A 21,431-nucleotide genomic window follows, 5' to 3' on the forward strand; every position below is an offset into this window, starting at 1 on the left:
CCGAGGAGTCCCAGTTAGAAAATGAACCTCAAGATTATGTGATTTGCACTTCCCTCATTCCTTCACTTAATTTGAATTACACTTTACCTCGTTATATTATATGCATCTTTGTAAAATCTTACATCTATTTTTTTGGACCAGGGCAAAATTTAATAAACATAAATGGGTTCATATGAATCAACAGAGAGGACAGAAATTTTTTATGCTCTACATCTTTCATATCCCAGTAGCCAGTTGAGGACAGCAGCAAGAAATCTTGTCAGAGAAGAGAGATTCCATATCCAAAACCATATCCAGCCTGGATATATTCCACCTGCCTGATTTCCTTTTATAGTTGAAGTTGCAACTAACTTTCTCAAAGAAACAGATGGCAGATACGGAGGAGGTGGACAATCCATGTTTCTTGTTGCTATTTATTGTAAAAGATACTTCTGATTACATTACAAAGAATACTCATGTACCTTCAACAGCATAATAGTTTTTACTAAATATATGATAATTTTTAATTTATGATAAATTTTAATCTATAACAACCATACAGATGTTCTCATTTGAGGTTTAATTTAATCTTGTATATTGTAATCTTTGTATGCAGCCTTAGTCCTTTCCTGGACCAAAGCAGACTATAAATCAATAGAAACCAAAGTTCAGTTGAGTCCATGTACGGTGCTGGAAGGACATTTTTACCTGGTTTACTCTACAATTCTTGCAAACTTAAGTTGGTATTCTAAAGAAATGTTCTTTTCATGGAGTACTACTTTAAAGTATAATTATTGGATTTTGCCACCTGGCATTCCGGCAACCAACATTGTGTTTTCATGTTTTCTTGCTTAAGAAGCAATGCCAACAAGCCACCACCTTCCCTTCCCAGAACACTTTAGTCAGAGAGACAGCAATGCATCACCCACCTACTTGCTTTCGGAGATTGGAAAACTTTTTCCTAACTTAGGAGCTGACGCAGTCATTAATATTTCACAGGGTAATGAGAAGATGAGATGCATCTATACCTCTTATTTCATGGGAAGACGAACCCTGTTTATTGGGTGCCAGCCAAAATGTGTGAGAACCGTCATTGTGAGTACAATAATTGAATCATACTAACTACTGCAGCACCATTGGGAAAATCCATCCTATGGTATCCTTTTCAAAATCCCTGTGCATGTATGCTTTCTGCCATCTCCTCTTCCTTGTTACTTGCATTATCATTGTCATCCAATGTAGTAGTGGTAGCAGTAAAGCTCAGAACAGCTCTGTAATCCAGAAAATGGGTAAAAGATGCAATTCAATTCAGTTGCATGATGAAAAAAACTGAGAGTCCGAGAGGCTAATGGGACCACCCTGTTCTCACAACAGGGTAGCTCTGTGAGCATGCTTGTAAGCAAAAGAGAGAAAGTGTCCACTCACATTGTGAAGATAAGGTGCACATGGTCATTTAGAAAACAGGACCCCAAGGCTAACTACCTCTAGCGGTGCCTTTGGAATTTGCAGGAAAAGTCATGAGAACTTCCTGTGCTGCTCCTTTACCAGATGACTAGACATAACCTCTGCCTAGCTGGGCAGAGATGGGGTGATCTGGCCCTTAGGCCGCAGAGCATAGGGGTGGGGGAGATTTTGTGTTTTAATGCACTCAAGAATAAAGGCAAGGCAAACCCAAGCAGACACCCTACAGGGCTTCCCTGAACTGCAAAAGATTGGTTTGTAAAATGCCAAAAGCCTCACCTGCAGAGGCCTCCTCACCTTCAGTAGTAGACGAAATAACATCGATGTGAAGGGGCCCAGATCTGGGTTGGAGACGGCCCCTTGGTCCTCCCAGTCTCCAGCATCACAGGCATTATTCTTTAGTTTCTTCTGCTGCCCCTCCTCCTTTCTCATTTTTCTTCATCCTCTTCTCTGACATGCCTTTTTCCTTTCCCTCTTTCCTACCTCCTTACTGGAGCCCTTGGTCCTGTTCCTAGCACCCCTAGAAATTGCCAAGCCTCACCCAGTCCCCAGAGGGTCCTGCCCCCACCCCTCACCCACTCCATGTGAGTTCAAAGAAACAGGTGCACAAGAAGTCACCCACAGCAGGATTTCTACACCGAGGCTGGACAACACCAGAGGATAGAAGTGCGTTGTCAAGCTTTGTCCTTCTGTTTCAGACGAGAGAATGCTGTGCCGGCTTCTTTGGCCCCCAATGCCAGCCCTGCCCAGGGAATGCCCAGAACGTCTGCTTTGGTAATGGCATCTGTTTGGATGGAGTGAACGGCACAGGTGTGTGTGAGTGTGGGGAGGGCTTCAGCGGCACAGCCTGCGAGACCTGCACCGAGGGCAAGTACGGCATCCACTGTGACCAAGGTGAGCACCGTCCTCTCCACAGAGGATCTTGGGCTGCTGAAACCAAGCAGGAATATGCAGGGAAAGAGTGATCCCACACGTGCTCTCTAGCTGGCCTGTCTCCCCAAGTGGGCTGGAATCCCACCTGCTACTATCACTGTGAATTATAAGAGCATCTGTGTTGTCATTTGCATTTGCAGTGTTCCCAAACATTTTCAGTCTCTAACTTGAACCTACCAACTCACTTCCAGTTTGCTCATTGACATTCCCAGCCCAAATGCGTTTTTATATTTGCCTATGCACACTAATCATCACGGCTAAACTTTCCATTGTGGACATTGCTTGATACTTTGAAAAACAGATTTGCATATGTTATTCATTTAATCCACACAGGAACCTTAGGTACTTGAGTATCGCTATGCCCATTTTACAGATAAGGGTAGTAAGGCAAAGAGGTTGAATGACTTCCCCCAAGGGTACACCTGATGAGATGCAGAACTCAGAACTGAATGTACACCTTTCTTGACTCCAAAGCTTGCTTTTAGATCATGCTGTTCTTTACCTGAGGGTCACTCTATTGTTTCACCAGCAGCAAGACACATGCTTTAAGTAGTTTTTGCAAAAACAATGATCTGTTTGAGCCAAGTCATCTGTATTCTCACATCCAGATTTCCTTGTGTCCAGGAACACACAGCTGTGAGAGTGTTGACTCCAGAGTTTGGGTTTCCTAACAAAGCATTATTCTACCTAGTACTAAAAACCATACAGTTCACTTGGCTATCACTGTTTTCTCCTCAGCTGGTCTAAGCTAGACAAAATTAATGTACAATTGAATCATTATAATTGGGCCATATAATATTCACTTGGAATTACAGTGTTGATTTTTTCCCGTGTTATTTGGAGTAATTATCTGCTTGCATTTGTGCATGAGTTCCTAAAATGGGATTTGTAGATGACCCTCATGGGATTCAGCAAACCGCTAAAGCTGAATACATTTTTCTGGGGAAGGCATCTGTAGCTTTCATCAAGTTCTCAGAGACTCATCTGTGTAATTGAGGAAGCAGTGCCACACCAGGCTTATACAAACCCAGTGTCAAATGGGCTTCTTCCTGAAGTCCATTATTAAGGGGCAAAAGTGGTTCCAATCAAAGGAGTCCTGCATAACCCTGGATCCTCAGGTAACCTTGACTGAGGACACTCTCACACTGCTTGGGTCACAGATCTTCAGTGCTACACTGTCTCAAAACTGCAGTCTGAGCCACTTCATTGAAGCTAGAGCTTGTTCACCTGTGAACTTGCTAGATTCTGTCTCCTGCACCCCTGCCCTTTTTGTGATTCAAGACCCCTGTTAAAGACTATGATTCCTAGAAGTAGGTTGGAGAATTAAGTGCAATAAAGCAAACCTAGTAAATGACAAATGAGTTATTGAACATGGGTTAGAATCTGACGATTTGCAGGTGTTTTTCCACTTAGCATGTTCTTGTGTCCATGGGAGATGCAACCAAGGACCCTTGGGAGATGGCTCCTGTGACTGTGATGTTGGCTGGCGAGGAGTGCATTGTGACAATGGTAAGAGTGAGGCTTCCAGTATTTATAATCTGCTCTAAGCTTTGCTTCTCAGCAGCTACATTTTTCTTTCTAAAATAGAAATGACACCTTTATTACTTCTTCTGGAAATAAACATGATTCTTTCTTGCAGCAAAAAGTTTGTAAAATAAAGAAAAGCAGAAAGAAGAAAATAAAATCACGCATAACCCCAAGGCAGGAAAGAACTATTACTGATATTTTATATTAGGCTCCCAACCTTTTTCTAGGTATATAAGCAAATGTGTAGGGAATCACAATTTACATATTGTCTAGTAACCTACTTTTCCACTTCACAATATATATAGATATCTTTCCCTGTGATTAAAATAGAAAAATATTAATTTGTAATCTCCACAAAATGTTACAGTATGACCATGCTACACTTTTTTGAACCAATTTTCTGCTCTCTCAAACACTGCTACAATAACCATATTCATTTAGTCAAATTCCTAGAGATGAGATTTCTGAGTCAGGATGGCAGTCTGGGGAAAGGTCTTGCTACTTATTGCCAGGTTGTCCTCCAGAGGAAATAGCAATTTATTCTCCTGCCAACAGCGTCTGAGAGGCCCATTTCTTTCAATCCCACCACATCACATTGATTTTTCTTAATGTGGTTCAGGTGAAGGCGATCAAAGAGAAGGGAATTTCAGGCAGAAAGAAGCACCTGGAATACCACAAAGACATGGGAAAGCTCAACACATTTAGGGAATCAAAGGATTGCAGAATGAGAGCACTTTAAGGGCAAAGAGGAGGGTTGATGAGAAAAGGCTGGAGCAGTGGGCAGGCACCAGGCCGTGAAAGGCTAAGGAGGTTGGACTTCTCACTAAAGGCAACAGGAAGCCATTAAAGAGTTTTCAACAAGGGAGCAATATGATCATATTTGGCACTTAAGAAAAATCATTCTGACTTTGGATTGAAGAGAATACCCCTGGAAGCAGGTATCAGAGACTCCCCCTCTTCTGGGATGGGAGCTGGGGAGGAGATCACAAGTGATTGCCAGCCTAGTGGGGGCTCCATGGATGTGGCATTGACAGAGGGGGCGTCTTTGCCCAAAGCTCCAGGCAATGCAAAAATCAAGGGAATGCAGTTGCCTTTTAATGGTCAGCAACAAGGGGTCAGGGAGGAAGGTTAGATGAAAAGCTGAATTGGGAGGTCTGAATGGTCCCAAGCCAAAGAAATATCCCAGAGCAGATGTCAAATGTCAGAGTACAGAGCCAGGCTTCTGAGAGCCTGGGAGAGGGAAGCAGGAAGCAATGGGGTCACATAAACAGTAGGACATTTTCGGTGAATCCCCAGAATAAATACAATAGGCTCTCCCCTCTTGCTTTCTCTACTCTGAAGAAAAACCCCACCACCCATGCACCTGGTCACCCAATCTAGGAACCTCCCTACTCAGCTTCCATACCTCCTTGTCCCTCACTAACATACCTAACATATTCCATGTCTCCACATCTCTCAATCCATCTCTTCCTCCTGCTCCCCTCTCACCAGTAGCCTTGTGGTCTCTTTGTTTCCTGTCCTATTTTCCTCCACTCTGTAATCCCCATTACTGCCAGATAGAACTTACCAAAACATAGATCGTGTTTTTCACCCCAGCTCCTCCCCAGGACTTGACAAATTGCTGTGGTTCTTCATTGCCTACAGAAGAAAGTCCTAACTCCTTAGCAGGGTGGAGCACAAAGACTCTTCACCAATGAACACTCACCCAGTTTTCCAGACTTATCTCCCATCCCTGTCTCCAGTGCACATTCTACACAGGAAGTTTCCAGTCTAGAAAAGGAAATAAATATTTAGTAAAAGGAAAAATTGTGGTATGGAGTACAAAGCAAAGAGCCTGTAGACTATAACAAAGAAGACAACTCCTTTGTGTGCAACTCCTCACTCCTAAGTCCACAGCAGACATCACTAATCAATCATGACACTCCCTCCCTCTGTGACCAGCCAGGGGCACCCAACCCTTCTCAAAGTAGCACACCATTAAGCTGCTATCAATTAATTGAAGTTGGCTCAAAGGTTTAGAGCAGGTTCCAGAGAAGAGGACATAAAACATTATTGAAATGCCAATAGGTAGAGAATAGAGAGAAAGGGATTGTTTAGGCTCAAGGAATAAGACACAGGCACAAAATTGCCTCCATTCCAGCCCACTTGAGTCTGAATTCCCTCCGACACAAAACAGACCACTTTTGCAGGCCTCTGTTTCAGGACCTCCTGTATGACTCGGCCAGGACTGGTAAGATTTCTATCCCAAAAGCTCTTAACATGAGCATCCTATCCAAGAGTATTCTTCCCTCATCTCTAATGATTTATTTCTGGATCCTGTCCTGTCAAGAAATAGGTAGGCATCCAAGAGCAATAACCTATGCTGTGTCCAGGAAATTTACATATTCAACAAATATTGTGTACCTGCTGTGTGCAAAGCCCTGATTTTCTGCACATGCAAAAAAATCTTTTATAATTATAGTTTTACTTGTTTACAGCACTCCATAATAAAATGATGAAAACTGGGAATAAAGTTAGGAATAAACTAGAAAGGATAGCATAGGAAATGCAAATAAAAGTAGAAAATCAAAACCCAGAAGAGGGGTACACATCAACACCCAGACCATAAGAGCACATGGTCACATTCCAGGGAGAATTCTGTGTTTTATTCACTCTTGCATCCTCACTGCCTAGCACAGGGCCTGGCAAACAGAAGACACCATCAATGTATTTGACCTTCAGATTTGGCTTTGAGCTTCATGGCAGCCAGTATAAAAAAGGATTGACATGATCTCATAGTTTTATATCGCTCACATGATACATATCACTTCCAAAGCAGTAGCTTTTCTGAGCACAAAATACTAAAAATCCTCAGGTGAGATTTAGTAAGAGGGCTAAGACAGCAACTGGTTCTCTTTTTCAGCAACCACAGAAGACAACTGCAATGGGACATGCCATACCAGCGCCAAGTAGGTAGCCCTGGGCCAACTCTGGGGACAGTGTAAAGGGGATTTTTCCCCAATATTGTCTACCCTAGTCTCTATCCTCAGGGGATTTGTTTCCTGACACCATTTCTGAGGGCTTAGGATAAACTTGAGTATGAAACTAAAAATATCTCTGAAGAGGCCACTATCGAATAGCCAGATCCAGGCTTTCCAACAAGCTGCCATCTGACTTACCTGGCACATTGATGAAAATGCCCACTGTTACCCCAGTCCAAGCTACCAGGACTCTCATGGAGACTGAGGAAACCCAGTGGGCCTCAGTTTCCATAAACCTTGTTCCTGACTCACAGCAAGGCATAACTTGGCTTCATAATGCTAACTCCCAGAGAGGCTTAATGAAGTAAGTACCTAGTAGTGGAGTTAGACATGAATTCAAAGTCAGCCTCTGTTATTTGCACTACCACATGATCTTGAGTCCAACGTTGAATCCCTCCAAAGCCTCAGATTCTTCATTTGTAAATGGGAATAATCCGACTTGCCAGGGCTATTGGATAGTGAGTAGATGACACAAAATAATACATGAAACATGGCTCCTAGCACATCAGTGGCTTTCTAAAGCTTGGCAGCTACCCATCTTATTCCTGAACTGACACCTATATCTATGCACGCTGTAGTTTGCCTGATAAATGAGTACAGTTTTAGCTGCTTGTGGTGGGGTTATGCCAGAATTAGACTCTTCTCCCAAGCCTCAGGCAGGACTTATGAGTGTCTCATGGGGGCAGGGGCCAGGATACTGAGGGGGAAGGGCATTTGTGAGTCATGTGGTGGGAGGTGGAGTATTTTTCTACAAACCCCATTTGTCCTTCCTTGTTGCAGCTGCCTCACCAACTCAGATGGTACAGCTTCATGCAAGTGTGCAGCAGGATTCCAAGGAAACGGGACCATCTGCACAGGCAAGCGAAGGAAGGAATTTGCTGGGGGGGCTGGCAAGGCTTGCACAGGCTATTGAGAGGTTCTTGTTCCTGCAGTCTGAATGGGCCTCAGCAGCTGGTGCCAACCACTGATGGTGAATCGCATGTAATGGGGCAGTTGATTGTGCCTGGGGACAGGAAACCAACTGTTCACAGCCTTGACCACAATTGGGATCACCTGGGAAGCTTTAAAAAACAGTGATTTGTGTTGAGAACCCACATAATGATCAATGTTTCAGATGATGGATATGCTAATTACCCTGATCTATACATTATGACAGCATTACTATATACCCCAGAAATATGTCCAATTATGTGTCCATTAAAAAAGAATTTAACTCACTGATTTGATTGGCCTAGGGTATGGCTGGAGTATCGAGGGTCTGGAGCAGACTAAAAAAGAATTTGAGCCCTGGTTCTTCCTCCAACTACCCAGGTGGCCTTGGATAGCTCATTTGTAAAGTAAACTTAAAACTACCTCCCTTGCAGAGTGGTTTTGAGGTTAAGTGAGCTCTCTGTGTTCAATGGCAGAATAATGCAGCTGTTGAAAACTCAGGTCAACTTAGACTCCCCAGGTTTGAACCTAAATACTTATTACTTACATTACCTTGGGAAAGTTTCTTGACTGCTCTTTGCATTATTATTTTTATCTGCAACTTGGGGATAATAAGAAGACCTCCCTCACTGAGTTGGACAATAACCTGAATTAATACCTGTGAAGTGCTTAGAACAGACCCAGCACATAGAATTCGACAAATGCAAGCTAATATTCTTATGGTGTCTGGTGCTAGAAAAAATGGAAAATCTTAAGGTCATTTTTCTCTTGAGCACCGTGTCCTGGCAGGCTTTGGTCCAGATTGTGGCAGTACTGGACAATGATCACGCCAATCTGCTTTCTAGACCATCTTACCCTGGGGATTCTCCCAGAGGGCTAAGTAGACTCGCCTTCATCCCCAGGTGTGTCCTGCAGTAGGATGTGTACAGAATGCTAATAAAAGCAGCTAGAAAGGGCAAATCACAGATGTTTTACTTGCTCTCTGTTTTTGGGAATTGGCCATATTTAATCCAGTGCCTGCTCAAGTAGTTTTGCAGTATGTTCCATTTCTCAATGACTTGAGGAAAAATACATCAATGGCTTTTGCCCTTCCCTCTCCCCTTCTGCTCTGTGTCATCTTCTATAGCAATCAATGCCTGTGAGATCAGCAATGGAGGTTGCTCTGCCAAGGCTGACTGTAAGAGAACCACCCCAGGAAGGCGAGTGTGCACGTGCAAAGCAGGCTACACGGGTGATGGCATTGTGTGCCTGGGTAGGTGTCCTTCCCTCTTCCATCGGCGAAATGGTATAAGAGTCATAGCCCTATTAAATGATTCCAACGTGTGTGCCCTGATTGTCAGGACACAAAACTGAGGTCAGTATTCCATTTGCCAGGGCAGGAAAGTATAAGGGCATGGAAAAGTGACCACAGGGTATGAAGGCATGTCATGTCCAAAAATTACTTCGGAAGGGTAAAAGGAGATACATTTTCCAATTAAACATCATGGCGATGACAGAACATTTAAACTTTTATTAGTTCCTCTTTATACAAGTAGCACATGCTCACTGTAGAAAAAGAAAGCACACGTACTGGAGAAAATACGCTGAAGATAGTGCTCTTATTATTGTCATTACCCCATTTTGCTATGCCTACATGTATTTTTTTTTAACAAAAATGGTATCTCAGGATATACAGCATTTACTATGCTTAGCAATATATCAAAGTAACTCTCCCTGAAAACAAGTATACCTCTAACATTATTTAAATATCCACACACTGTTCTACTATAAAGGTATGCCATAGTAAGTTGTCTGAATTTAACTGTTTAGTTAGAAAAAAATTGACATAGAAGAGTTATACGAGTAGCACAAAAAAGACCCGCTTGTTCTTTACCCACATTCACCTATTAACATTTAGCCCTGGCTGGGCGCAGTGGCTCACACCTCTAATCCCAGCACTTTGGGAGACCAAGGCAGGCAGATCATGAGGTCAGGAGTTCGAGACAAGCCTGGCCAACATGGTGAAACCACATCTCTACTAAAAATACAAAATTAGCCAGGTGTGGTGGCACACACAGCTACTTGGGAGGCGGAGGCAGGAGAATCGCTTGTACCCAGCAGGCAGAAGTTGCAGTGAGCTGAGATTGTGCCACTGCACTCCAGCCTGGGCGATGGAGTGAGACTCCATTTCCAAAAAAAAAAAAAAAACCATTTAGCCCTGTTTATCATTTTCTCTCTTTGTATATATACATTTTTAAGCCATTTGAGAGTAATCTGTGTATATTGTATTCCCTTTGTTCCTAAATACTTGAGTGTATATTTCCTAAGAATAAGGATAGCCTCTTACGTAACCACAGCACAGTTATCAACTTCAGTAAATTTATTATTGATGTAATACTTTTGTCTAATTACCATTCATATTCTAATTTTGTCAGTTGTTCAATAATGTCCTTTTTGACATTTTTTCCTCCAGTGAGGGATCAAGTCTAGGGCTGGATATTGTGTTTCATTGTCATGTATCTTGAGTCCCCTTTAATCTGGGAGAGTTCCTCAGCTTTGCTTTGTGTCTTATGACATTAACACATGGGAATAATATCCTCCACCTCGCCAACTTTTTTTTAGTAGCATGTCCCTTATTTGGGGTTTGCCTGACGTTTTTCATTCTTAGATTCAGGTTATACACTCAAGGCCCAAATGTCACACAAGTGATATTGCATCTGTCTCAGGGAACCTTGAGCTCTCCTTCTGCCCTCTGTGTGTGATGTTAATTTTGACCACTCAGTGAAGGTGCTGTGATGTTTCCATTGTACAGTTATTTTTTTTTCTACTTTGCTACTGATAAGCAGTCAGAGGAGACACACTTTAACACCAAGAAGATATGTTGTTCCCCCTCAAAATATGCTCCTTAGTTTAGCATCTTTTGATGATTCTTCCCTGAACCAATCTATATTGTGATGGTTGCAAATGATTGTTTTTAATTCCTAAGTCTCTTCATTCATAGCACTCCTAGATTAGACTCCAAGATTCTGTGGTTTCAAGTACTTTGCTACAAATGCTCAAATTTATTCCACGGACTGATTTAAGCCAGTAGACAATCCCTCTGCTGGAACTGGCCTATCCCAGAATAGTCAATCTTAAGAAACCGTATATAGTACCCTCCTAGTTCAGTTATTTCTGTCTCAGAACTTCCAGAAAACTGAATCATGCTTTGACACCCGCTCCCCTCAGTCAGTTAGCCATCTTAGCTCATCCCTCAAGCTGGCTTCACTTGGAAACCAGACTTGATTTCCAGGCCAGTTGTTGGCTTTTTGTTTTAAAGAAATCAACCCGTGTTTGGAGAACCATGGGGGCTGTGACAAGAATGCGGAGTGCACACAGACAGGACCCAACCAGGTGAGTGCCACCTCTCCCAGGCCCTTAGGTTTCCTAAAAGGGAACTCCTAGGTCTTTAGACACAGGCCTGAGAGAAAGAGGCTGAGAACGGACCTCTAAAGAGCTGCAGCTGAAAATAAATACTTTAGGGGAAATTCTGAAAGAATCGAGAGGCCCTTCTTTGGGAATGAGGTGAAATGGGGGAAAACCAAGGGTACTAGGACAAGGGGCTTCCCTAGAGTGCGGAGAAGTAGGTATCTGCAAATACCATGTGATTCCAGAAGCATCTAGACAGTCCCCTAAAATACTCCACTTTCTTTCAGCATTCTGATGCCCAGAATCCCACACTTTATCTTTGGCTTAAGGCTCTGAAGCACACGTGCAATGGTGGAAGATAATACTGTGGGCACTCTACCAGTCACATGGCCCTGAGTACCATGAGCTTGCGGCCTCTGTCTGGAGAGCAGGCCAGGGGAGGTGGGGAAAACATGAGAGCGCCCGCATCAGAGAATGGGGGTCACAGGGTGGGGGGAGCTGGAGGCCTGGAGACCCAAGTTCTGCCTTCCTCAGTTTCTGCCACATGGTGAACAAGCAAAATGGCCAGGCAGGAAATCACATATATCCAAAACTGGATGACAAAGTGAAGTCACCAGTGAATGTTCTATTGACCTAGTTGAGCCATCTGGAGACCTCAGTGCCAGGTCTTTCAATGGGCAGATCAAGCAAGTACCTAAAGTATGCAAAAATAAGGGAAAAAAATTGTCTTGAAAGAACTGTGTGAGCACACATGCGCATGTGTGTGGACACATTTAGTCATGGGGGAATTCGGAACAGTCAATGCTGAGCTTTCTTAGACATCTTTTGAGGTTTGGTAGTTTTTATTTCAAACTACATATGAGGTAGGAGATAATCTATAAACTTTTTGGTGCTTGGGACCTCCAAGGGTGCCCATCCAGTTCTAGGAGGCAGTAAAGGAGGACATGGAGTTGAACTTTGAGAACAAGACGTTAGCTGAGGAGGGACAGCTGGTGATGTCTTGGAAAAGGTTTGCACTGATATTGGGGCCCATTGTGAAGAAAGAGGAAGAGAAACGGGAAAACCTGCCCGTGTAGCCCTAGCTGGCACCAATGATGACTTAAAGTTCTAAGAAGCAGACATCAACCCGGGGCCCTTGCTGCTACATAGGAGGCCCTTGTGTGAGTTAGAAAAGCTGCCTCCTGGGAGGGAACAGTGGGAGCAGGTGTCTCTTCCTTTGGGGACATCAGTGAATAGAGTGTGAGCTGGGCTTCAGCCCAGTGGCCGGGTGCTCCTGCGCAGACATGGGACATGGGACCTTGTCCCCAGCTTCTTCAGACAGTGTCCCCTCCCTCAACTTGAAGCTTCCACCCAACTTCCTGGGCCAACCAATGGGTTTGATAGATTGTTTCCATGTGCACACCTCAGTGGGCTATAAAGGTCTCTCCTTAGCATCTCCTAGCACTGGTGCCTTTCAGCTCAGCATGGGCGCAGATGAGCAAGATATGAGTATGAATGAGAGTGGGATATAGTTGGGCTTCTTCTCAACTGACCTTTACCAATCAAAGAAAAGAGGTGAATACCTGAAGGCAAGGGACCAAATGGAGTGAGAATATTAAAAAGAAAATAAAAAGGTATCTTAGCAACAAAGATAGGATGTGCATGAGATCCCAGTGCTCAAGTGAAGTGTGTCAAGTGCTAAAATATTAAACATAGGGTGACAATTATCATTATAAAATAGATATTACCAACATCAAATAGAGACTCTCCTAACATTACCGTGACCATGATGGAGTTCAGGTCTGAGAGCCAGACCATGCGGCCAGTACAGAACCCACTTGCGAAATGACCCCATGTGCTTCTACTCCTGGACAGGCTGCCTGTAACTGTTTGCCAGCATACACTGGAGACGGAAAGGTCTGCACGCTCATCAACGTCTGCTTAACGGTGAGTATGGCTCTAGGGTGGATATCCTTCAAGCCTCAGAGCCCAGGGTGCCTCCCACCCCACTTCTAGGGGATGCAGAGTTGAGGAACTCTTCCTCTGGAGGCCTCAGAGCTGTGTGTTGACCATGAGGCTTGTTTCTCTGGCACACTCCATTGTAATGTTGGGGAGAAAGGAGAGAAGGCACAGTCTGCTACCCCCAGCCTGCCCCTTTGGCTGCACCATACTGAGCTAAGTCTATCCACTTGCTTATCCCCTATCCATATTGCCAACTCTTATGAAAAAGATCCCTTTCCACCAAGCATGTCTCTCACCTCCTCTAGGAAGCCCTCTTAGGTAAACCTCACAGCAACTTTCCACTCCTTATTCTCCTAGACTTACACGTAGGAATCCACAGCGAGTGCACTATGAGTCAACAATATAGTGTAGCATTCCAAAAGCTTGTTCTGTCATCACAGAGGCCTAGAGGACAGGCTAAGGAAGATGATTCTACTCTCACCCCACAACTACCCTCCATGGCCCCTACCACCCCCATTCTACATGATAACTCTACCTTAGAACAGAAGATCCAGTTCTAGATGCTCTGCATTGAGCAGGGGTTCATATGGGGGTAGAAGCACTGTGTCTCCTATGTCCATGCACACATCATTAGTTCTCCCAGTTCTCTCTCTCTAAAGAGGAATTGGGATGTAGGGTGGAGGCTGCCACCAACATTTCAAGGATTGCCACAAAACAGAAGGGTTGTTCTTGTTCTGTGTAAGTCCAAGCAGTAGGACTAGGACCAGCGGATGGACATTAGAAGAAAACAGATTTCTTTCAACTTAACTCACTTATTTCATTAGAACTGTCCAGACATAGAGAGTTTTGAGAAGTAATGAGCTTATTATAACTCAAGGTATTTAACTATAGGAATGAAGCAACAGAGGGGTTATCAACCCAGACAGCCATTTAGATTCCTCCCAGCCCTGATCCACATGACTCTAGGGTTTTCAGTTGGTTTGCTTCTTGGGACCTCAGTTTCCTTGGATGGTTATAAGTGTCCCTGGAATTCCTTTTACCACTAACATCTGGGCTTTGACTTTCTTCCTCCAGTCTGTAGGATATTGTTGACACACTTCTTGTCTCCGTTTGCATGTCGATCCTGGCAGGAGCAGGATCTTCTGATTTTCTTATAACCCTTGACTGCAGGCTGGACCCATGTTATGCAAACGAGGAGTTTACTCAGTCATTAATCACTGAGTCTCAAACTGGGCTAGTCACCTACTGCTGCTCAGAGCCTAATTGTCCCAGGCCTGGTACCTCCAAAGGGATGAGATAAGCCTGCTGACCCAGCCTGTCACATCCGGAGCAGTTTGTGTGGTCAGCTAGGCCTCTGAAGTCCTGCATCAATGTCACATTCATATCCACTGCTTGCCAGGGGTCAGCCACTGTGCTTAGGGGTGCCCAATCATTCTTTCGTTTAATTTCTCTAACAGCCATATGAGGTAAGAACTGTTATTAACCCCATTTTACAGACAAAGAGACTCTAGCTGTGCCTCTTTCCTAGGACTGCTATAACAAACTGCCACAAACTGGGTGGGTGAAAACAATAGAACTGTATTTTCTCACAGTTCTAGAGGACCAAATCCAAAATTAAGGTGCCTGCAAAGATGTGCTCCCTCTGAAGGCTCTGTGGGAAAATCCTTCCTTTCCTCTTCCAGCTTCTGGTGACTCCAGGCATTCCTGGCCTGCGGCCGCATCACTCTAATCTTGCCTCCATCTTCACATGGCCTTCACTTCTGTATCTGTGTCTTCTCTTGCAAGGACATTTGTGGCATTAAGTGGTTAATCTAGGATGATGTTATCTGGAGATCCTTAATTACATCTGTAAAGACTCTTTTTCGAAATAAGTTGCATCCACAGTTGCATCCAGTCCTTAGGACAGTTCAACCCACTAGGCTGTGAGGAGTGAAGGCCCTTGCCCAAGGCCACAGAGCTAGTATGTGGCATGGCCAGCACTTGAGCCTATCTCTGTCCTACTCAAGACCTGCACCCTTGACCACTTCTTGGGGTGCTTGTTCTTCCTACAAGGCCCAATCCCAACACCTTGCTTTCCTGTTTATATTACTTCCCACCTGAGAGCCTCCAGCTGTTGACATGAGAACAGTGCAGACTCCCTGTAATTAAAGCCCTTCTTCTTCAATTGAGGCTCCCGTTATCTCCTTGTGTTTGTCTGGCAAGCTCCTCAAGAGATCAATGTCCTCTACATGAAACAGTTATGTAAGGATAATAAAGAAGAAGCTACGGAAAAGATGGGGGCTGAGATGTGAAGCTATTACCACTAGAACTATGGCCAGCTTAATTTTCACAGCAATTCTTCCATGGGCCACTCATGTTTTGTAAAAAAAAAATGGCCACCTTGTCTTGGACAAATGACTCCTGATACAGCTGACCTGGGAGATTCTGAAGGTCTTTTGCTACTCTATCTCAGCAGCATATTCCCATGGGAATTAACTCTATTGCAAGATTGTAAAATTATAGGCCATCAGGGGCCAGGCAGGGAATAATATCAACAGGAAGACCCAAATCATATTGCTGCTCTAATGGGGAAATATCTACTCCAACTGACTGGTGCTCTAAGCTATGTCAGCCCAGTGTTGACAGTACTCCTGACATTTTAAAAGATATGAAAATTTATGAATTTGTATGTAAATTTTACTAATTTGTAAATGATGGTAATTCATTCCAAAAAGCTCTTTTAAATACTGGGCTAAACAAACAAAATAGTCCTGGTGCTAAATCTGGCCCAAGAACAATTATTTCTGCTCAAGTCCTACCAACAAGGACTGTGAAACATTGCCTTTCCTGAGTTAGTCCCCAGTCCAAACTGTTTTAGTCCATTTGTGCTGCTTTAACAGCACAGAGGATACCTGAGACTGGGTAGCTTATAAGCAACAGAAATTTATTTCTCACATTCTGGAGGCTGGGCAGTCCAAGATCAAGGCACTGGCTAGTTCTGTGTCTGCTGCAGGTCTGCTTCCTGGTTCACAGACGGTGCCTTCTTGCTCATTGGTAGAAGGGACAACTGAGTTCCCTTGGGTCTCTGTTTTCTTCTCTTTTCACATCAGAAGGGTAATGTGTCAATGTTGTAACAAGTTTTGAGGGAGGCACATCTCATAGAATAGTGTGAAAACCCAATATCAAGCTAATGAACCACAAAAGGATCTCTCTTTTATAAGGGCACTAATCCCATTTATAAAGGCTTTGCCCTCATGAACCTAATGACCTTCTAAAGGCCCCACCTCCTAATACCATCACAGTGAGGGTTAGGTGGGGGACACAAACATTTAGACTAGAGCAGGAGGCAAACATGTTGATGGAACAGAGACTGGGTGAGATGGGAAGGGTCGTAGTGATCAGACAAGGCCTCTCTGCCGAGGTGACTCATTCCTGAATGTTAAGAAGCGGGCAGCCACATGAAAATCTTGGGGAAAATGTATAAGCAAAAGGAAGAGGAAGACAGGGGTCCTGGGAAGAGGAAGAGCTTGGCATGTTCTGGGAACTGAAGAAAGAGCCAGTGTGAATGCAGTAAAGGGAATAAAAGGGAGGTGGTGAGAGGGGCCAGATCACCTTACCCCATGTAGGCTATGCTGTGGAGCTTATATTTTATTCCAGTTGTGACTAGGAAGCCACTGGATGATCATGTAGGTCAATGTCAATGTCTGGCTTGGCTCTCAAATCTCATTCTGGCTGCTGTGATGACTATGCAGGATAGGGGTTCTAAAGCAGAAGCAAGAAGACCATGTAAAAGACTAATGGAGCTGACCAAGAAAGACCAGGGTGGTATGACTAGAGCTATAGCAGTGGGTGTAATAAGAAGTCGCTTGGGCCAGGTGGACATGGTGGCTCATGCCTATAATCCCAGCACTTTGGGGCACTGAGGCAGAAAGTTCACTTGAGCTCAGGAGTTTGAGACCAGCTTGGAGAGAGAGGGAGATAAATCACTGGACAGGGGATGTATTTTGGAGATAACCAATAAGACCTGCTGATAGACTGGATATGGGAAATACAAGGAAAAGGAATCAAGGACACTATCTAGATTTTTTGTTGAGACATGTTGGTTCTACTCATGAAGATAAGGATGGCTTAGGAGGAAATGTTGAGTGAAATATCAACAGGTCTGTCTTTTTGTTGAGTTTGAGTTGCTTGGTAGCCATTCAAGTGAAGATTTCCAGTGAAATGTAAGCCTGAAGGAGAGATCATGACAGAGGTACAAACATAGCGGTCATTGGCACACAGATGGTATTTAAACACAGGGGACTGGCTGAAGCACAAGATGAAAGTTAGAGGCAAAGACGGGGCAGGTGGAGGGGCCCTGGATATTAAGCCATTGAGCAGAGGAAGAAGTACTTACAGAGAAGCCTCAGTAAAAAAGCCCACAATGTGGAAGGAAAACCACTTATCAAGTATAGTGTCAACAGAGGCCAAGAGAAGAAAATGTTTCAAGAGGAGTGATTGTACAGGCAAAGGATGTTGAGATGTCACCTATGTTGAGAGAAGAGAACTGACCACTGCCTTCTCAAGGTCTCAATTCTTGAAGACAAGATCAAGGTGGAGGCTTGTGTAAAAGTGGCACCAAGAGCCTGGAAGTAAGTTGAGAAGAAAATTGGAAGTAAGGAAAGTAGAAACATAGACATTTGCAAGGATCTTCCTGGGCAAATAAATGGGTAGTTAATGGAGAAGGATGTGGACTAAAGTAAGTAATGTTTCTAACACTTTACCCTGGAAAATTTTAAACCTACATGAAACTAGAGCAACTAATACATGAACCCATCTGTACCTGACACTCAGGTGAAAGAGTCAACTCATGGTCAGTCTTTGTTCATCTATACCTAGTACGTTCTCTTAAAGGAAAAAAAAGGAGTTTGGCTTTTTTCAAGATGAGTAATATGAAGGCATGTTTTTGTGCTGGGGAGTATGATCTGATAGAGGGGAGGAAACCACTCCTGAAGGAGAGCAGGTTGTTGTTACAGGAGGGGGTGAGAGGGAGTGGGACCCAGACCCCAGGTGGAGACATCACCCTCAGATAGAAGCAGACGTAGTGTCAGTCAGTATATTAGTCAGTGATGAACTAGTGAGTCCATTAATGAGTCAGTCCATTAGTTAGTTAGTTGTTAGTACACTTGTTAAATAAGGAAAGCACAGTCTCTGAGTTCAGACCCAAACAAGTGGTGAAGCTCAGGATGGGGAGATGAGGTGGTTCTTGTTACCTGTGTCTCTTTTCTCCATGAGGCACAAGTGGGGCTCATCAACTAAGATGAGAGGACAGTAATTGAGAGTTGAGAAAGGTGAGGAGTGGAATGTCATCTGTATTAGTCAATTTTCATGCTGCTGATAAAGACATACTCCAGACTGGGAAACTTACAAAAGAAAGGTTTATTGGGCTTACAGTTCCCCATGGCTGGGGAGGTCTCATAATCATGGTGGAAGGTGAAAAGCATGTCTCACATGGTGGCAGATAAGAGAAGGGAGCTTGTGCAGGGTAACTCCCATTTTTAAAACCATCAGATCTCCTGAGACTCATTCACTATTACAAGAAGAGCACAGGAAAGACCTGCCCCACAATTCAATCACTTCCTACCAGGTTCCTCCATGACACATGAGAATTGTGGGAGTTATAATTCAAAATGAGATTTGGGTGGGAACACAGGCAAACCGTAACATCATCTCTAGAGAGAGGGAAATTAAATGTACTGCAAAAGTGCAAGCATCTGTGTACATACCTTTGAAGGGAGTCCAGATAGCATGTATCGTGACTTTCTCAGGCAATGCACCGCCAGCCCGGCAGACCCAGAGAAGTTAGAGTGGGGCCCAGGAGGGCTAGGGATTTGCCAAGCCATAGTGATGGAGGGAGAGAAGAGCCAGGGAGGGTCACAGTGTTCCACCTTGCCAGCTGGCTGGGGTTCGAGGGGACTGAGTGGGTGGGCAGGAATGCTGGGAAGAAAGAAGTAAGCTCAAAGGAGGGGAGGTTCCTGTGGACCAAAGGAGGTTGGAGACTGCAGTATTAGAAGAGATAAGTTGAAATGATAAAAGTTGGTGGCCAGAGAGAGAGGGATGCTTGAAATGGAGCTCTCAGGAGCAGTCAGTGCACTTTAATGTTGACTACAAAGCCAGGGGATGGGGGCAGGGGTGGTAGAGGCCATTGACAAGGTTATTGACACTGCCAAGGATGGCAACATCAAGAATGAAGGGAAAGGCGGTGATCCAGGCACCACCATTAGGACCAAAGAGTAAAAATTGGTAAAGGATTATGGATACTATGTGTTTAAAGGATGAGGGTGTTTGGAAGTGACAATGTACAGTAATAAAGACACTCTCCCAGCACAGCCAGGACATTGCCACTTCAATCTCTCACCAGTGTGGAGGTAGTGGAGGAAAACAGCTTCACTTGAGGGGCACAGGAAGGGCAATGTTTGCAGGAGACAAAGACCTCTGCAGGAAGAGGTGAAGGGAGCTTACTAAGGTGAGAATGTCAGAAAGTTGCTAATGGCAATGACTTTGAGAAAGCACGGGGAAGGGTTCGTGAGGAAGGGGCCTATGGGGTCAGGTGATGCGTGTGTAGAGGAACATGGGGTGAGTGTCCCTGCAGTGAGCGTTCCCATGGATGTTAGCTTTGAACCGTGCTTTGCTTTGTTTGTATTTTAGGTCTCTGCCCATCTTCCACAACTTATAAGCTCTTTGAGGGCTGAGACAATGTGTTCTATTTTGTACCACCTGCCTTCTATCTGATAATGGTTACCTTTTCCTATGATCAGAGTTTAGCTTAAAGCTGGGAAGTATCAAACAGGTGGGGTCTTCCTAGTTAATACCTGGATGCTGAGAAATTTCCAATTTGGCAACTCTGGGCTTACCTGTACAGGGCTGGAGATCTGCTCAAAGGGACCTGTCATCTTAGGATACAAGGCCAGGTGAATAAGATGCCCCTATGAGCATAGGGAATTGGAAGGCAAGCTCAGGAAAAGGATAAACAATACAAATGAATCAAAGAGAGTGAGACAAAAAATGAATTCAAACGCAGAATTGCTTTGTAAATATCGGTAGAGCTGGCAAACTAACTGGTCTAATCCCCATCCCTTGCCCCTTGGCAATTTTACCAGAAAAATGGCGGCTGTAGTGAATTTGCCATCTGCAACCACACTGGGCAAGTAGAAAGGACTTGTACTTGCAAGCCAAACTACATTGGAGATGGATTTACCTGCCGCGGCAGCATTTATCAGGTAACGCGAGACATGTTTCCATCAAGTAAACTCTACTTCCCTAAAAATGCCAAGAATCCAGGTAGCTAAGGAATATTTAAGAGCTTGGTGAAATGTAAAGCGCTATAAAAATATGAAAGGCAATTTTACATAAATGAGCAATGAAAAGAAATTTTGTCTTCCTCTGGGAATTCATTTGACCTGCGGAAGAGTGTAATGTAGGGATTAAGATGGACCGACAGCTCTGGAGTCAGAAACACCTGGGTTTGAATTCAGTTCTCCTGGTTAGTAATGTGACTTTGAGCATATTATGTCACCTCTCTGTATATCAATTTTCCAATCTGTAAAAGAAAATAATGATGGTACAAACTCCATCAGGTTGTTAAAATAAGGTAATATGTGCAAAGGACACGGAGTGCTCAATAGCTCAACCACATTACCATGGCGTGGATTGCAGTGTGTGCGTGTGTGCATGTGCATGTGTGCGTGCACGTGTTAATGTGTGTACACGTGTGTGTGCATGTGTGTACGTGTGTGTGCTTGTGTGTGCATGCAGGTGCATATGTGCATGTGTGTATGCACGTGTGTGTGCATGTGTGTGTGTACTGAGCATAGTGGTTGAGGCAAGGTGATATTTGCAGCTTTCTGTCTATTATAAAGTAAATGTTCAGTTATTTAAAGAGGGACAAAAATGTTCTGGCTGATCAAATATTGTTACTAGAGTAATCAAATCTGCCATAAACCTATAACTGATTTTTTTTAAGTATTTGAAAGTCAGAAAATGCTCTTAAAGTTCAGATACTTCTGGAAATGGCTGAACCTTTCTTTCATAAATCAGATGGCGATTCCAGAAAGGTTATAGAATTCACACTATGTCCACATAGTCATTCTGAACATTAATTGTCAGCCTACAGATGAAGCTCCAAAAAGGCCCGGTGTTACAGATTTCCAGCTGAAGGGATGGCAGAGAAATCATCCCATGACAACCCTGTATTGTTCTTATATATATTTCACAGGCATTAAGTGAAGCTACTCT

The 21,431-nt window shown here is 43.9% G+C and overlaps 1 protein-coding gene, 1 long non-coding RNA gene and 1 other non-coding gene across 19 annotated transcripts in view; 1 reads left to right on the plus strand and 2 right to left on the minus strand.

Moving 5' to 3' along the window:
• The window catches only part of STAB2 (stabilin 2), a 178,439-nt gene that overhangs the window by 116,564 nt on the left and 40,444 nt on the right, over positions 1–21,431 (plus strand). For all 17 annotated transcript variants that reach the window (XR_010148140.1, XR_010148141.1, XR_010148138.1 and 14 more), the window contains 9 exons: positions 979–1,074; positions 2,139–2,334; positions 3,787–3,882; positions 6,803–6,848; positions 7,701–7,777; positions 8,977–9,102; positions 11,149–11,222; positions 13,092–13,163; positions 20,297–20,416. Coding sequence is in view for 9 of the 17 variants with exons in the window: in XM_016924069.4 (XP_016779558.4) it covers positions 979–1,074; positions 2,139–2,334; positions 3,787–3,882; positions 6,803–6,848; positions 7,701–7,777; positions 8,977–9,102; positions 11,149–11,222; positions 13,092–13,163; positions 20,297–20,416 (903 nt within the window). In the remaining 8 variants the exon portion in view is untranslated. The remainder of the gene's footprint in view (positions 1–978; positions 1,075–2,138; positions 2,335–3,786; positions 3,883–6,802; positions 6,849–7,700; positions 7,778–8,976; positions 9,103–11,148; positions 11,223–13,091; positions 13,164–20,296; positions 20,417–21,431) is intronic.
• Positions 555–13,578, minus strand: LOC104001670 (uncharacterized). Its single transcript, XR_673589.4, has 4 exons — positions 13,475–13,578; positions 5,606–5,670; positions 1,738–3,951; positions 555–1,250 (listed from the first exon to the last, which is right to left on the minus strand). It is a non-coding gene; the product is annotated as an uncharacterized LOC104001670 (long non-coding RNA).
• Positions 16,262–16,364, minus strand: LOC112205167 (small nucleolar RNA U13). The gene has a single exon (XR_002939016.1). It is a non-coding gene; the product is annotated as a small nucleolar RNA U13 (small nucleolar RNA).

This window comes from Pan troglodytes, chromosome 10 (genome assembly GCF_028858775.2).
Source record: "Pan troglodytes isolate AG18354 chromosome 10, NHGRI_mPanTro3-v2.0_pri, whole genome shotgun sequence".
Taxonomy (NCBI): Eukaryota; Metazoa; Chordata; class Mammalia; order Primates; family Hominidae; genus Pan; species Pan troglodytes.